Raw genomic sequence first — 18,797 nt, forward strand, 5'->3', positions numbered from 1 at the left:
AAAGTGTTAATATACACACTAATTCGATATATCCATGTTCGGCATAGTGAGGTTTGACTGTAATACCTTGTAGACAAATAAATTAATCTTTATTTGAAGTACTATTTCTTTCTGAAAATTTCACATACAATTTTCTTCAGAATATTTGCCGGGTGTCTACCAAGTTGACATTGCTAAATTCCCTGAGTTTTCTAGGTTTTTCCTGAGTGCCTTTGCAAAATTCCCTAAGTGATGCAGAACTATGTTTTATGTCAAGACTGGCTAAAACCATATCTCCCGATGCTATCACTCTCTAGTAAGCATATGAAAAACATTTTAAAAAAAAACGACTTAATCCAATTTGAATACTAAGGAGTAGTGTTTATGTTATTCAAAAAGAGAATAGAAGGGAGGGGTTAGTAAAATGCACAGCAAATAAAATGTCTTAGAAAAAGATTGCAAATCAAGTTGGACATTCTAAAATACGAATAAAAAGGAGATGCACACAGAAGCAAATATTTTTTAATATGAGCTATTTCTGTCAACTGATAGCAAGCTCAGTGGTATGAGGCCTGAACTTTGTCACAATTGAGATTCTCTCTCACCAGCTCCTGAGTCAACCTCAACTGTCCTGACATACTCTCAGCGCGCACGATGCCTCAGTGTTGTGTTTCACTGCTTTAAAGAGCTTATTTTGGTTTGGATGAGGAGGGGGTACATCTCCATCCTGGCATCAGCCAACACTTTGTTTTTTAGCTCAAGCTCCTTCAAAACGGCGGCAGCATGCTTCCTTTCCCATTCATTCCTCAATGCGTAGGTCCTTTCTGTTCTTGTCCTCCTTCCGCCACTCGTTCGTCCCATAGACTATTTAAAGATCTTCTTGGTTAGTTGCACAGTCCACGTCCGATTTTTCGAACTCCCTAGGGGCCGCGAAAACGTCCGAAAAATTGGCCAGTTGGAAAAAATAATTGCATGTCATTTACTGCCCTTAAGGGCTCAAACCGCCACAGGCACATTCGAAAATGCTCTGAAGGCCTGTCGATACACGTATTAGGCATATTGGTGGTCGTACTCTGACAGGAAATACCGGGTGCATGCATGTATAATATAAGGATACATACTGTGTCCCGTGGCAATAGCCCCTTCCCATGCTTGTTATGCTTCACTGCAATACGTTTGCATATGCTTCACCAAGTGACATTCCTGTACAGAGGCAAAGCTGACTTTCGGAAACTGGCATTATGCAACGTACCATACTTTCCAAGCTTCTAAGCCAATCGCGAGGACCACAAAGGCAGAGTCGGTGCCATTGCTGACAGCAGCAAATTCTTTCAATGAAAAACGCGGCACCCAATGGCAAAAAGCTTAATAGCGAATGTCGAAGCAGCTAGGTCTAGCGTTGCCGCAGTAGTGGCTATGGCTGCAAGCGGATCTGTGTGCGAGAGCGCTGGTTCGAGGCGGCGAGGTAATCAAAATGGCAGTGGTGGTGGCTTTGATTAATGCCATTTTGGACCTGCGGTTATGGCAAAATGTCCAGAAAATCGGACGGAAGGGTTCTTGCGTCCAAAATTTCAGATTTTCTGATACATTGACTCAATGGGAAACATGGTGGTGTGGCAAAGCCGTCCAAATTATCGGGCATCCAGAAAGTCGGTCGTTGACTGTAGACTGGCAACTCCTCCAGCCACGACAGGGCGTCAAAGACGATTCATTACGATTCCTGTCAGTTACTCGAGCCAGCATTACCGCAACTTTCGACCCTTTCAATAAATTTACAGCTAATTTTCCCTGATAGAGGCACAAATTCCCGTAGTTCTCCCCGAGTTTTTCCAGACTACTCAAAATCCCTGAGAATTCCCGGTTTTCCCGGTTGGTAGACACCCTGTATTCAATTATTGCCAGAATTATTCAGTTACTACAATTGTTGAAGTGCGCTTGCTAAGAATAAAATAATCGCATGTGGTGCCCAGGCCTAGGCCAATGGCGCGCAGCCCAGCCGAACGTGCGCTCCAAACAACAATCCCCGATCGCGCCAAAATTGATTTATTTGTACAAGTTTCTGAGGCATTTCTTACGTAACTTTATATATCGAATTCTGGCTATATCGAACTATTTCACGATCACCACACTGTTCACACGTGTCAATATTGAGGTTCGACTTGTATATAGTGCAATATGCCTCGCTTATTTTTTGTTCAGTCATGCTGGAAAGGTGTATTTCATTTGGGCTGGATAAAAGCATCTGAATACAGAATCTGAAAACCTAAAATTTTGTTAATTTAGCTATGTAATGTTGCATGCATATTGCACCTTAAAGTGGCGGCACATTGTGACATGTGTTGCTGAAAAGCTTTCTTTTTTTGGTAATCCTGTGCCTAAAATGGTGTGCGAGTCACTGGCAAACATTGATGCAGCGTAAGGATGACTAAAGGAGCACGAACTGGACACGGAAATAAAAAAAAGGCACCCACAAACACACTCATGTTCTTCTTTAGTTGTCCTTGTGCAATACCAACGTGCCAAAGTACAATGGCATGAGAATTATCCAAGGCAATGATTAGGCTTTTGGGCCTGGAAGAAGTAAATTAATTGAATATTCATCAAAATAAACTAAAGTAGTACACAGACTGTATGTCAATTTGATAGGACTACAAGCGGCACAAGAAAGTCCAGTGCAAACAGTTGCAATTGTCTGACCTGACTTAGCCTCACGAGGCTTGGATGGCACCAGACCCTATCAGAGGTCGAATGGCTCATGAACGACAGCTGGGTTGTCTCCATCGATGAGGGGAGCCACTATCAATGTGGGGCGACATGGCCAGCTGTTGAAGGCAGCCTTCTTGGAAGGGTTGTTCAGGCAACATGCAGATACCCTGGCAACCCTGCAGGGATGGCTGCTTTCCACAGATGCCAACAGGTGGCAACACAAGTTCATGCTAGCACCGCCTTGTTAACAGCTAACTTATCTGTCATTGTTTTTCATTATTACTGTTTAATACTCTGATCTTATTAATTGCACGACTTCACTGGAAACAATCTGTGTGATTTATTCCTTGTTATTATATTATGGTTTTTATGTTCTTCTTTTCCCTAGTGAATCGTGAACTAAATAATTCTTTCTCAGTTGTACTTGCGGTTATAGGTTGTAAACAGATACGGTTTATAGATGTCTTGTATTCTATGTATTTTCTATGTACTGCCCCCCTTGCTCAATGCCTCACTTTGAGGCCTGTAAGGTATTTTTAAATAAATAAATATAAAGGCAACTTCACATTTCTTCAAAAACCGGGCAGGTAACTGTGTAAAGTGTTAGATTGAAGAATCCAGACAGTAGAATGCAATCTTTCTGCAAATGTTCAGTAAGAACAGCACAGAAGAAGCAAGCACAAAATCATTTATCTATGATTTCATGAGAAAAATGCACGTCCCTGTACATATGGGGCATATAGAGCACATATACATATAGAGTGTATAGAGCATGTAACCACCACCACACTTAAAACATCCAGCAATTTTCATTTGTGTAGAACTCTTCATGCACAAGAAACGTTGCATTGTTTTGTCTGCGTATCGGCTGCGGTGCTTGCATGTATGCTGACCTCAAATCTGAACAAGCAAATTGTAGTCGGCGTCTGTACTTGTTGTGTGTCTTTGTCTGATGTTCACCTCGTTTTCACTGCTTTTTACTTTTGCATCTTGTTTTGCCACGAACTAAAATGGGCAACATAAAGCAGTGTTTTGCATTGTCTAGGTAACCCTTGTCTTTGAGTGCACCTGTGAAAGAGTAAGGCAACACTGGTTCCTCCTCCAGGTGACTGCTTTTCCAGCTACCAAGTTTGGCCTAAAGAACATCATTGGCAATGTGTGGGAGTGGACTGCTGACTGGTGGACCACTCGCCATACCAGTGAGCCCCAGGATAACCCGGTAAGATGGCTTCTCTGCAGCCTTCGGGCCTTGGGCCACATTGCAGCTCCATCCTGCTTTCATTTATGCCTGTGTTGTGCAAGTCTGTCGAAAATCCTTTGTGCATAAATAAGCTTGCTTTCAGTAACAAAGATGCTACAGCAAAATATGATACTATGGTTGCTGCTGTTATCCCTGCATTGCTGTCCTTGCGCTTATTTTTCTCATTTAACCAAAACATTTATCTGACTCCATGTTACAGCTAGGTACTAAAGTTGAGCTCAGTTTAACACATTGGAGTGCGTAACTTCTGAAATTAATATTGAGTGTGATCTATAGCAGCGCTTGCTGTTGGGCGAATTGGTGCATGTCGAACAATGAAGATTTTAATGCCAAAAGCATGATCACAGAAAAGGAAGCACAAGAAGATAGGAAAGCATTCATCCTGTCTTCTTGTCCTTCCTTTTCTGTGATTGTGTTTCTGGCGCTAAATTATTTACTGTACAAGTAAATAATTTTAAAGCTATTTCAGTGCAAATAAATCTTTACACAAGCACTGGGAGCTTCATCTTCACACAGAATTTTGCACTCCGCAGAAAATCAATTTTGAACGCTGTTCCTTCTCCCACTCCTTCTTCAATGCCTTGTAATGCGAACGCTACGGTGGAGCGAGGCGTGCCCACAATGCTCTGCCTACAGACCATCCCCGTGGCGTGCAGTTCAAATTTGATTTTGTATGTTGATTTAGACACCACTGTTTCCGATTTTGGCGCCTACAGCATAGCAAATGCGGTTGTCCTCAGCGAGCTGCAGTGCACTTGGTGAGCGGGTTCGTGGCGGCACCCCACGGCGGCCATGGTATCTACGCTACATGGCAGACCACAGCTACATGCAAGTGTTTGTTTTGTGCGCAACAGGGCTGGAGTGCATGCTCGCGCTCCCGTCTCCTATGCACCAGCGTGACCATGCTACGTGGTGCAGACTGGCTGTGTCCTCCACCAGCTTGACCGACGGATAGTAGCCACATCCAACTTGTGCATTTTGAAGTGCGATGAAGAGCTCAATATGAAGTGAAGTCTGCCAAGGTGTCTAGCCAGGAGTCACATAGTTCGAGGCTAGTTGAGTGTTCAAAACTAGTTGAAATTAGCGAGACCCGGCAACTATGACACCGATAAGCAGGGTGGTGAAACTTTAATTCCTATGTGGGCAGCCCCAACAAGCATGACTAGACGATAGTCGACTTCTTCCAGAAGTACGTAATTATGAAAAATTCAAAAGCAGATTTTTGCTTACTTGAGCCTGTTTAATAAACTGCATCAATAAATATATACAGTAACAGTAGGAAGAAGAGCACTGATCCAAAACCCTTGGTTGATATCAGCTATTGCATTGGCCAGTAGTCGCCGCATATGGGAATCTACGATATGACGAACTAAGGCTGCCCAATATTTTGAGGAGAAAGCTTCTGTTGAAAAGAGATCTGTTGAAAGGAAAAAGAGAAAAGAGTTTGAAAAAAAGGTGACTTCGCATCGCACATGACTGCAAGATTTAGCTGAAGTGTTCAAAGCAGTGTATGCAGAGAATGTTTTTTCACCAAGTCCGAGGAGTTGTTCAGGAACGGCAAAGCAGTGTACGGCAAAGCTTAGATTTTTTTTATTGCAACAGAACCATCTTGCAATCACTGCCTACAGCAGTGTGTCAGCATTGAATTGATATAGTGACCCAACGTATTGCTGCATTCAAAGCGAGTTATGTATGCGGCATGTACTGCAGCAAGGCTCCTCTTTTGCACTTCTTTAAGAACACTTGGTGTCACCTGGCAGCGCCACTACAAAGCCTCCGAGATGAGTAGCATGGTACACTGGTGCCTGCGAACACTGAGAAATGCATCATGCGGCAACCAGGCTCCTCTCTCGCGCTTCTTTCTGGAGACACTGCACCATCTGGTGGCACTGCTGAGAAGTACGCGCATGGCCTCTGAGACAAGAAGCATGGCATGCTGGTGGCTTCAGATGCTGTGAATTTTTCCGTGGCTTGCCGCACACTCAGTGGCACGTGCTCAGTGACCCAAGTTAGGGAGAGGGTCATTAAAGGGCAGCACATACCCAGTGCATTTGTGGCACAGCCTGCTAAACGGGTCGCGTTGCTGTCCTCAAGGATCCCATGTGACATGAGTTCGGTTCCATATAGCAACAGAGAAATTTAAGGGATCTTTTCATCATTGTAGAGTGGCACATTCCCAGTTGCACATACCTACAGAGTTTGTCCGTAAAGTAATGAGACTGCCTGCCGCGTGGCGCTGCAGTCGCCAGTCGCCCGCTACCCAGAGGCGAGATTTGTGGTGGGGGTTCTAAGTTAAATAACGCACCAAGCAGCCATCACGTCTGAGCTCTGATGCAGCCAGGATCTGAAATGGCACAAAAGCTATTTTCAAGTTTTTGACACGGCAGCAAATGTCAAAAATGGAGCGTTCGCTGGAGCAGCGGTATGGAATTAAATTTTGCTTTCACCTGGGCAAAACCGCTTCTGAAACGCTTGCCTTGGTTAAGGAGGCTTACAAAGACGACGCCCTATCAAGGGCCCAGGTTTCCCAGAGGTTCAGTGAGTTCAAGAACGGATGGAAGACCATTGAAGAGATGGAGCAATCTGGACACCCTTCAACGAGTGCTATGGACAAAAATGTGATCAAAGTAAAAAAATATCCTGGGGTCTGACCGTCGTTTGAGTATCAGGTTAATCATCAAAGACCTCAACGTGTGCAAAACAGTGGCTCACAAAATTATTTCTGATGATTTTAGCATGTTCAAAATTGGTGCCAAAAGTGTTAACTAATGACCAACAACAACAATGAGTGGATGTTTCCCATGAGATGTTGGTGCAGTTAGAAAGTGAATGAGACTTTTTAGACGGCATAATAACAGGCGACGGATCACGACTAGTCCAAGGTAAAGACAATGTTCACCGTCTTTTTTGACAAGCCACGGGGAGTTCCCAAAGAATTTGAACCTCCGGGACGAACCGTCAACACTGTGTTCTGCAAAGAAGTCCTTGAGCGCCTTCACAGAGCCGCCAAGCAGACACGACAGGAGATTGCCGATTGCTGGAAGCTCCACCACGGCAGTGCTCCAGCTTACACTGCCTCGGTTGTGGCCACCTGCCTGGCCGGGGTTGCAGCCTTGCCGCACCTACTGTACAGCCTTGATGTGAACCTGGCAGACTTTTTCCTGTTCCCAAAGCTCAAAAGAAGCCTGCAAGGTCACCATTTCAACGATGTTCCCACCATCCTGCCGGCTAATGACAGAGTCTCTCAAAGAGGTAACGGCAGCCGACTTCCTAGGAGCCTTTGCAGCGTGGGAATCGCATTGGCAGTGGTGTATTGACGCCCAAGGAGAGTATTTTGAAGAATTTTAATCATATGTGCCGTTCGGATCAATAAATTATTTTTACCAGACCCAGTGTCATTACTTTATGGACGAACCCTGTAGTTACCCAATTTAGCATCAAAGACGTTCATTAAAGAGTGGCACACACCTACTAGCCCATACCCAGTGACTCAAGTTGGCATTGAAGAGGTTCATTGGAGACCAGACCGTGTGGCACATGCCTAGTACTCCAGGTCAGCATCAGAGAGTTTCTTCGAACAGTTGTACATACTCAGTTCCACATCTGCGGTGACCCTCGAAGGCGTGGAAGAGGTTCATTGAAGAGCAGCACACAAGTACACATTGCCACATACTCAGTCACCCAAATTAGTCCAAAAGATTGGTCTCGAATCCTGTTACCTTAGCACAGTAGCCCAATGCATGAATGAATAAATTCTGGGGTTTTACATACCAGAACCACAGTTTCATGATGAGGCACGCTGTATTAGGGGACTCCGGATTAATTTTGACCACCTGGGGATCCTTAATGTGCCCCCAATGCACAGGACAAGGGCATTTTTGCATTTAGCCTCCATCGAAATGCTGCCACCGCAGCCAGGGTCCGCGACCTCGTACTTAGCAGCACCAACACCAAAACCGCTAAGTCACTACAGCGTGTCAGCAGACCGATGCACTACCCATTCAACTACCGACTACCCAGTGGCCCAGGTAGGCAAATAAACAGTTACACACTCACGCATGCACACACACAACCCCCAGAAAGTGCGTGAGGTACCCCAAGAATGCTAACGCATTAAAATATAGAAGCTGTCACTGACCGAATCTTCATAGCCAGATTTTTCTAGACCCATTCAATTATTCGCACCTAACTGCAGCAGTGCCACTCTCTTAAAAGTGGTGCATAGCAACAAGCGAAATTTCATCAGCCATTGCATGAATGTTTCATAAACATTTCTATCTGTGGCGACTATAGAGCAGAGTACCTGTTCACCAGAGTCCTGCACCAGAAACCTGCAGGCACCTTCAAAGCGACCTCAAAATTAAAAGCACCGCAAATCGCCATGTATACATACAAAGTGAAAACTGGCTTTACTTGTACTAGTTCCAATGTAATTTATATGCATGAATGTTCATTCTGTTGTAAGAAATGATATATCGTCGAAATGGGACAATGAATGAACATCAATTTAAATGGACATAACGCAGAGACAGCTAAGAAGATTCCCAAAGCCGTCACTGAGCATTTCAACCAACCAGATCATAACTTTGATGAACATAAACTTTACATTCTGCGCTCAAATTTTCGTTCTGCGCAAGACAGAAAATACAGAGAATCGCACTTCATCCACAAGTTTAAGACATTGCAACCAATAAGCGTAAACATTTCAAGGAAAGCTTTAGATTCTATTCACTATGCTAAATTTTCAACTATATATAACAGCACCTAGTTATCCTTATTATTAATCAGGTTGCTTAGCTTTTTGTTCTCTGTTCCTTTCTTTTGTTCTTTTATTTATATATTTATTCAATTCTTTTTTTCCATGAGCACCATTTTCTGCCGTTACTTCTCTCTTTCAGAGAGACGATAGTTCACTGACCTCCAACAAAGCAGATGATCCCCTCCCCCCTCTTCCCATCGTCCAGGCCCCTTCTATGAAAAAAGCAACCAACAGTGACACGTCAACCAGCCGACACATGACACTACCTCACATTCCTCCTGCAAAGTTAAATAGCACACCTTTTTTTTTTTCAATTATACATCCTCGCCGATAACACACCCTCGTCCGTTGCCTCACCCACCCGCCTCACCTCCTCTCCCCTTTAGAAGAACTGTACCTATAAATACTGTGCCAAGGAAAGCATATGTCGCCTTGAAAAAGACAAGTCCACTTGTCAAAACGCTGGCTCTGATTTTCACCTTGTTCTCATTTTGCTCATCGTTCACCATGCAGAATGTCTTTTTAATAAGTAGTCAATAACTTTAGTGAAATAGACTCCCTTTAAGACGAATTCGAAGTGACCATGAAAATTTGTTCATCTTATCAGAAGAATAATTGGCAACATGATCAGGTGCATCCAGGTATCTTACTTCAAAATAGTAAATGACATAAAAAGCATTTATTTAGTTAAACTTAGGAGAAAACTTCATAGAGAAAGGACAAATGAGGCGAAGCATCGCGGAGGAGGAAGGTAGGCAGAGGCCATACTGGGTTGACCTTCTCTAGCACTTGCTACAAGTTTTGTTTGCTATACGGACGCACTGGCTTCGTCTTGGGATAACATCGTCCTTGTGCACCCTACAGTGTGTGTGCTGCCAGTGAAATCGTGTGATGGTGAGCCGACAATGGCGGCTCAATCTCGCATGCACAACGGAGTAAAGGGGGGAGGAAGTGTGCCGTCTTCTGTCACCCGCATCGCACCAGGAGAGGGGAGGAAGGGGGAGCATTGTACTTCAGCTGAAGTACAACGCTTGGCTGGCAGTGGTAGATCCAGCAGGAAATCCGATGTAAATGTAGATGCAGCAAACATGTCTGACGGAGACAACCATGACCCGAAAACAGCGAGCTGTACAAGAAAACAGAAAGGAGATCTTAGCAGTGACTGCATGGTAGCTGCTTTCCCGTGCCCACTGGAAGCGCCTTGGTGATGCCAGTTGCTTAAACGTGAGCAGTGCAGTGCTGCCGCTGGTGCCAGTGTCGATATCCCACTTAATACAGCTGTGAAGATGATGATGTCTTCGACACTCTGATAACCAAGGCTGTTGTCAGCTGCCGGCAGTGGTAGATCCAGCAGGAAATCCGATGTAGATATAGACGCAGCACCCGTGTCAGACAGAGACAACCATGAGCCGAAAACAGCACGCTGTACAAAAAAACAGAAAGAAGATCTTAGCAGTGACCACATGGTAGCTGCTACCATGCCCACTGGAAGCGCCTTGGTGATGCCAGTTGCTTAAATATGAGCGCTGCAGTGCTCAGGTTTGACGGAGGATTTGTTAACCAGCACCAAACAGGACAGCCCTATAGGGGATAATGCAGAAAGTACACTAGCTAATGCAGAGGTCAGGAAAGCACTGGAGCCTGAAATGTCTCGAGAGGCAGAATGCAGAAGAAAGTTATTGAATGTAAGCCCTGCTACATTGATTGCTGAGCAGGAAAAAGATTCCATCCTGCAGAACCTGAGGCCAGATGCGAAAGAAGGTGTGGCCAAACAGAATGTAAAGTATGTTCTACAGAAAGTACTCCAGTTGAAAGGGAGTGCAGTTCGACCAACTCGTGGTGCCACATCCCTATCGTGAGCAGCTCCTGCACCTGGTCCACTGAGGCTTTCATTCGGAAAACAAAGGACCGCTGACTGCAGGATTTTTACTGGCCCGGCTCCTTTCGGGAAGTGGAAGCATTCGTGAGAAGCTGCGACACATGTCAACGCATATCAAGCCCGGAGATAAGGCTAAAGCACCAATGAAACTTGTTCCCATTATCACGGAGCCGTTTCGCTGGTTGATAATAGACACAGTGGGACCACTTCCTGCAACGCAGTCTGGCTATCGGCATATCTCACTGTACTATGCCCCGCAACGAAAATCCCAGAGGCGGTGCCCCTCAAAGAACTAAGCTCGGTGGAGATTGTCAATGCGCTTTTGTCTATCTTCGCACGAGTAGGGTGCCCGCAGAAATCCAATCAGATCAAGGATCTGTCTTTATGAGCGCACTGACCTCGACATTTCTGGAAACGTGCGTTATTTAATATCATTCATTGCTCAGTGTACCACCCGCAGTCAAACGTGGTAGAGAAAGTCTACTCAGTCATGAAATGGCTTTTGCGAGCCCTTTGTTATGAGCACAAAGTCGATTGGGAGGTTTGCTTGCCTGCAGCAATGTTTGCACTTCGAACTGCACCGCACAAGTCAACAGGGTTTTCACCTTCAGAGCTTGTTTACGGTCGCTGCCTTCGGTCCCCTCTTCGCATTGTTTGAGAAGCCTGGGAAGGCCGGGTGGACGACCCTTCAGTTGTGGCATACGTGCTAGAGCTGTTGGACTAACAGACACCTACCTCTCAAGAATTAGCAGGGCAGGAAATGTGCAGGGCCCAAAGCAATGCTAAGCAATACTATGACAGGACGGCTCGAAAGCGACACTTTGAAGTTGGGGGAAACGTAATGATCCTGAAACCCTCATTGAAAAACAAACTACCGGTTCAATGGGAAGGACCGGTTGACATAATTCAGAAATTATCTGAAACAAACTACGTAATCATGGTACCAGGAAAATGAAGGACACCACAAGAGTACCACAGCAATTGACTTAAACCCTACCAACAGAGGGAGGCCATTGTGAACATGTTGCTTAACCAACCTGAGGAGATGCCTGTCGACTTTCCAGAGTTAACATTAATAATGGGGGCAAAAGACATTGACGAGACCATTGACAAGCTAGTAGGGCAGGCGGAGTTGAATCCCAATCAAAGGGCCGAACTGAGGGAATTCATGTTTGAATTTAAAGACATATCTTCAGACGCACCTGGCAGGACCACTACGATCGTTTATGATATCCAGTTAACCTCATTGGACCCAGTTTGTTCGAAAGCTTATCACATTTCACCTCATCAACATCAAGTCATGGCCGCGGAAATAAACAAGATGTTAGAGCTAGGTGTAATCGAGCCAGGAGAGAGTGATTATACCTCGCCTCTTATCTTGGTTGAGGTCCCTGGAAAGGAGCCGCAACCGTGTATCGACTACCGCAGGCTCAACTTAATCACGAAGGACCAGACCTACCCCATACCACATATCGAGGAAAGGCTTGAGAGAGTGAGCAGTGCTAATTTCAGCGCTACGCTCGATTTAGTCAGAGGGTACTGGCAGGTTCCGTTGACCGAGAGGACAAGCAGGCTTGCGGCGTTTATTTCGTCGATGGGAACCTTTCGGCTGAAAGTCTTGAGCTTTGGATTGAAGAATGCTTCCTATTGCTTCTCTAGCCTTATGGACCAGGTGCTACGGGGAATGGAGGACTTTGCACTTCCGTATCTCGATGACATAGCAATATTTTCTTCATCATGGGTGGACCATATGCAACACTTGCGAACCCTGTTGTGTTGTCTACGAGAGGCCAACTTGACTGTCAAGGCTCCCAAATGCCAATTAGGGCGCGTGAAGGTAGCTTATCTAGGTAATGTAATAGGGCAAGGCCATCGTCGGCCTTCAGAGGTTAAATAGACAACTTCCTGCAACCACACACCAAGCGGGACATCAGGTCATTCCTTGGTTTGGCAGGTTATTACCAAAGATATATCCCGCGTTATTCCGAGATTGCAAGTTCTTTAATAGATGCTCTCAGAAAAACAGAACCGCAAATGGTAAAGTGGGATGACGCAAAAGAAAAGGCTTTTAGTATGCTGGAGAAAGCACTAACAAGTCAGCCAGTGTTGAACGCGCCTGACTACTCTAAGCTATTCATTCTTCAGTGTGATGCCAGCGACAGGGGTATGGGGTGGTGCTTTGTCAAAAGAGAGATGACAAAAATGAACACCCCGTACTGTACGCCAGTAGAAAGCTTTCAGTTCGTGAGGAAGCGTACAGTGCATTAGAAAAGGAATGTGCCTGCATAGTATGGGCAGTGCGGAAGCTAGCATGATATATCGCTGGTTCAAGGTTCACCATAGAGACTGACCATTGTCCCTTCACATGGCTGCATTCCATGCCTATGAAAAACAGCCGTCTTTTGCGCTGGAGCTTGACTCTTCAACAGTACACCTTCGATATTCGCTACAAGAAGGGTAAAGTTAACGGCAAGGCCGACAGTTTGAGTCGTTGCCCCTAGAGTAGCGAAAGCCTCATGCTCACTCTGGCTTCCATGGCATTTTTACGTTTGTAATTTTCTTTCATAAGTGTTTTTTTTTTGTTTATCACGAAGTTGTAGTTGATTGTTAGCTGATTTTAGTAACCACGTCTTAACGCTTTCAAGAAATGGCTGTTTTTAGTGTTCAGGAAGGGAGGACGTGCGAGAGGGATGGAAAAGCAGTAGCGGGGTTTTTTTTTTTTTTCTTTTGTAAAGCCTGGTGTATTTTGGGGGAGGGTGGCCTTGTGCTCGCTTGCCTTGTGGTTGTGGGTCCAGCACTGTTCTGGGGTGATTGCTTGTCCAAACAGGCGACGAAAAGTTGCGAGACCGGTTTGCAAGTCCAGTTTCACTGGACCGGACCAGGGAAAAAAGGCATACAAGAGCATCACGAGGACTGATGAACGACTCCCAGGAATGAACCAGCTATGAACCAAGGGTTTGTCACCCTGGAGGGAAATTCTGCTGCTGAAACTCCGTTCCCTCACCCAGTGGCTGCTGGCCCCTATGTGTCGGGATCTTCCTTGCCGGAAATGCTGTTACGGTTGGCTTGTGACACTCCAGGCAAAAAGGATGCTCAAGGACCATGCCTAATCGAAACGAAGGAGGGATTCCTAATTTGCTATGGTTGTCTCAAGTGATTGCCGGTCTGGCAGGTGCCCCGCAGTGACGACAGGCCCGTTCGTGTGTGCGACTCTAGGGGAGAACCCTTTTCACAAACTGTGCGACTCCAGGGGAGCACCCTTTCCGCAATCTGTCCGGCTCTAGGGGAGACCCTTTCTGCCAACCAAACAGGACCCGCGGGTTGCCACCCAGAGGAGGCAAACTCGTGCAACGTCACCTGGGAGAAAGGATCAGCCGCCCATCCCCGACCAGACTCCGTGGGTTGCTGCCAGAGGAGGCAAGTACGTGCCACGTCACCTGGGAGAAGGGATCAGCCGCCTATCCCTGACCAGACTCAGTGCATGTCACGTGACATTGACGTGAGCAAGATCCTGCCTACAATTTTAGTGGGCCTATTTAAGGGTCCCTGCAACGTACTTTTTCAATTCATTCATTCTCTTCTTATCCTTCACCAACCTTTCAATAAACAGTGCAAGTTTCGCACTAGAAATCATCTCGTCCCTGCCTAGTTGCCATGGTCTACTGGATGCCTGCAGCACGCCGACAACGCCACGCTAACCAATAGTAACGCCGGTCAAAGTTCGAGAAACAGGCATCGCAACAGCTCCTGTACTTGTGGTGACAGCAAGCAAGGATGCCAAATCAAGCATGGGATCTCCCACGTCCCATGTTCCACCGGTGTGGTTTATGCTTTCCCTCTCTCATGTGGAAAGACTTACATCGGATAGACAGGGTGATATATCAATGAGTGACTTAGAGAACATGAGAAAAAAGTAAATAATAATGTAGACAAAGGTGCACATCTTGTTGCCCATCTTAATTCTTACCGCAATTGTAAATTGCGATTTGATGAGATGTCACTTGGTAGAAGCGCAAATGAACATGCATGGGTGGCCTTGGAGGATTTGCACATAAATGAAAAAGCAAACTGTATCAGTGATAATTTCTTGTGCGCTCGTCTTCAGTAAGTGGCTCTAGTGTTACATGAGTATTTCTAGTCTTTTGTTGCATACAGATGCTTGGTTGAGTGGTTAAGGGTACATATATGCATTGTCGCAAGAAGAATAAGTCAATTGTTAGTCAGTGCCAGTGCTTGTCTCTTCTTTGTGGGTTGTCCTGGGTGTTAGCGCTGAATTTTTCACCGTGATCCAACGCCACGGCCTAGCTGCAATGCAAGGCGAAGAACCACCAAACTCTATGTGCTTCTGGACGGCTACGAAGTTATTGCTCTAGTGACACAGGAGCTGACTACTCCGTCATAATTGGATCATTTGCCACTCAGTTGAAGAAAGTCAAGACTGTATGGGACTGCCCTCAAATTCAGACAGCTGGAGAATAAATGATAATGCCAAAAGTTATCTGCAAGGCAAGAATTACAGTTCATGAGCATGACCTACCTTGCGACATTTGTTGACCTCCAACAGTGCTTGCAAGAAGTCATTCTCAGCATGGACTTCCTGACAGTGGTGTACCAATTATTTCTCTTCCTTATATACGTGTGTGTGTATATATATATATATATATATATATATATATATATATATATATATATATATATATATGTGTGTGTGTGTGTGTGTGTGTTGTCATGTATGAGTTTGTGCCGCTGTAGACAAATTGATGTTGGCAGGTGAAGAGGAGATTGAAGTGTCTTGAAGATCGGTTGATGGTGTTACCCTGGTCAACGAGCTGCACCCTCGTAACTGTATACAGGGTGTCCCAGCTAACTTGGACCAAGATTTTAAAAATACCCGAGGTCTGGAGAAATCGTACCAACTGCATAGTAGCCGTAGTCGTATGTACTTACGGCCAGCATTTTTTTCATCGCGAAGTATTACTTAATTACTTTTAATTAGTGAACTATTTAATTATTGCTTCGCAAACATATCAAACATATCGCAAACATATCAATTACAAAGTTGTAGGGCACCATAAATAACCTCCGAATCAAGCATTTATTTCGTGCTGAAGTGGTCCTGGGTGTTTTTTTCAAGAAAAAACAAAAGCCCTCTAAATACGAAATAGATGTGCACTCGCACGTGCAGGGTATTCTCGTCACAAGCCAACCCTGAATCTTCACAGCGGGTGTCACATCGGTTCTGCTGTTATGGCTGTTGACACTGCCACCGCCGCACAGACACCAGCAGAAGTAGTGCTAACCCAGCTACGTCACCCAGGAATCTTCATCGGCACGGGCAAGATTGACATCGAAGACTAGCTGACGTCGTATGAGCGCGTCGGTAAGCACAAGTGGGATGCCATACTTTTGCTGGCCAACGTGGTATTTTACTTGGAAGGTACCGCGAAGCTTTGGTTCGAGATGCATGAAGCCGACGTTAGAAGCTGGGCAAGGAAGCTACCAGCTTTTCCTTGAAGGAAAAGCTACGCGATCTTTTTGGAAGACCTGTGGGACGTCAAATGGAGGCCATGCAAGAGCTAGCGTCTCGTGCCCAGACATCAACCGAATTGTACATCACATATATTCAAGAATTTCTGGCTCTCTGCCATAAAGCGGACGCAGACATGCTGGAGGCCGATAAGGTCGGACACATCTTGAAGAGCATTGCAGACGATGCGTTCAACCTCTTACTTTGCAGGAACTGCTCAACCATTGAGTCCATCATTAAGGAATTTTTAGCAAGCAAAGAGCAACTGCATCGTACAACGCTTCGACCAACTTCTGAATACGGCTGCCACTTCCTCCTGCAACGACCCCCTGGCGTCACATCCGCCTACAACGCCCAGCTTGACACAGGTCATCCGTCGCGAACTTGAGGCTATGGCTCCAAGTTCTCACTGCCCCATACGAATGACAACATGACCATCTCGCTCATTCAAGCTGCTGTCCGCCAAGAAGTTGCAAACATGGACATCTAGTCTGCCGTCCGCCCACGTCCCACCCCTACCGCTCCTGTCATTGCCTCTGCTGCCCCTCGACAGTTATTCCCGAATCGATATCGGAACCCCTCCGAGTGGCGAACACCGGATGACAGGCCAATTTGCTTTGCTTGCTCCCCGGTTGGTCACATCTCCTGCCACTGCCGTGGTAGCCGCTGGTACTCTTCGCCTCGACCATATGCTGATCGCCGCTTCGACTGAGACCCTCAGCCTCTATCGCCCCTCTCTGAACCATATCATGCCGGCCTTCCCTCTCATGGAAACACCACTAGCTTCTCACCCTCACCGCGACGCCATCAATCCTATTCGCCTACACCTCTACGTCCCTCGTCCCTGTCCTACACGGGCCACTTCTCGGGAAACTAAGCAATGCAGCCCCCGGAGGTGAGGCTGCATTGATGACTCGGACTGCAAAACCTCTGCTTACCCCTGCTGCTCAACCAAACATTGTTGAAATTTCTGTTGATGATGTACCCGTTCAAGCCCTCATCGATACTGGCGCTCAAGTGTCGGTTATGCGATCAGATCTTCATAGCCGTCTCTGTAATGTCCTGACACCTGGCCAGTCGCCTGCCGTCCGAGTAGCTAATAACAGCCGTGATGGTAATGTGCGCCGGCCGTGTTGCCGTTGCCGGCCGTCCAGTGTTAGTACTGTTCACTGTACTGGCCGAGTGTCCACACGAAGTGATTCTTGGAATCTACTATCTGACTGCTCATTCAGCACTTATTGACTGTGCAACTGGCACCCTTCGCCTTGAACTGCCCCATTACTTTTGCCGACCTGACCAATGACCACAAGTCCCAACTTCGTTCTACTGAATTTGTTCGACTACAACCTGGTGCTGCCACTTACGTCCTCATGTCACCTTCTCCACCACTTTGAGATGGTCCTTAGGTGGTGTCCACACTTTGTGACGTCCTCCTGGCACGTCAAATAGCGCTACCAAGCTTAATTATAACTCTTGCCAACAATTGAGCATGGCTTCCTCTTCTGAACTTTGGTTCGTGTCTGCAAGTGCTTCCTGCAGGTGTATCTCTCGCTCTGCTATCCCCTTTGGAAGAGTGGGGAGTAGCCGCTCTTACGCCTGAACCACGATTCGACACTGCTGCAGCTTCTGCCCCTTCTACTCACGCAACAACAAGTTTACACCAATGATCGCTACTGATCTACGACCTGCTTACGCCGACGCCCTTCGCCGTATTCTGATGTCCTATGAAGACATCTTTGATTCTGGCAATCGCCCGCTAGGTCGAACCCTGGTCGTCACTCATCTAATCCACACTGCTGACGTTCCTCCTATACACCGAAGGCCCTTCCGTATGTCTGCGGCTGAACGTCAGGTCATCCAAACGGAGGTGGACAAAATGCTCTCCAAAGATATTATCGAGCCTTCCTGCAGTACGTGGGCGTTGCATGTCGTTCTGGTTAAAAAGAAGGACAACACCGTCAGATTCTGCATCGATTACCGTCACCTTATTAAGATCACCAAAAAGGATGTGTATCTGCTTCCACGTATTGATGACGCCGTGGACTGCTTACACGGTGCCAGTTATTTTTCGTCGACTGATTTGCGCTCTGTCTACTGGCAAATCACAGTGGATGAACGAGATCACGAAAAGACTGCCTTCGTCACCCCAGATGGTCTCTACCAATTTAAAGTGATGCCTTTCGGACTGTGTAATGCCCCTGCTACCTTCGAGCGCATGATTGACTCTCTCCTGCACAGATTCAAATGGACCACATGCCTCTGCTGCCTTGATGGTGTCATTGTTTTTTCACGGACGTTTGAGAGCCACCTCCACCGACTCTTAGCTATCCTTGCTGTTTTTCGACGAGCTGGCCTACAACTCAACTCTGCAAAAGGCCATGTCGGTCACCGCTAAATACGAGTACTTAGTCACTTGGTTGACGCTGCTGGCATCCAGCCTGATCCTTATAAAGTTCGTGCCGTTGGTGAGTTTCCTCCTTCGCGTTCTTCCACCGTTGTCCGAAGTTTCCTAGGGCTGTGTTCCTATTTTCGGCAATTTATCCAGAACTTAGCCGAAAACACTTGTCCTCTCACAGACCTCCTCAAAAAGGATGCTACTTTTCATTGGGGACCCAACCAGGCTGCAGCATTTTCCACGCTTATTAATCACCTTATCAATCCACCCGTGTTGGGTCATTTTGATCCG

The 18,797-nt window shown here is 46.2% G+C and overlaps 1 protein-coding gene across 2 annotated transcripts in view; it reads left to right on the plus strand.

Annotated features, from left to right (window-relative positions):
- Window positions 1–18,797, plus strand: part of LOC126523414 (formylglycine-generating enzyme) — a 113,429-nt gene that overhangs the window by 78,204 nt on the left and 16,428 nt on the right. For both annotated transcript variants that reach the window (XM_050172033.3, XM_055066792.2), the window contains exon 7: window positions 3,791–3,904. In XM_050172033.3, coding sequence (XP_050027990.1) covers window positions 3,791–3,904 — 114 coding nt within the window. The remainder of the gene's footprint in view (window positions 1–3,790; window positions 3,905–18,797) is intronic.

Source organism: Dermacentor andersoni, chromosome 6 (genome assembly GCF_023375885.2).
Source record: "Dermacentor andersoni chromosome 6, qqDerAnde1_hic_scaffold, whole genome shotgun sequence".
In the NCBI taxonomy this organism is placed as follows: domain Eukaryota; kingdom Metazoa; phylum Arthropoda; class Arachnida; order Ixodida; family Ixodidae; genus Dermacentor; species Dermacentor andersoni.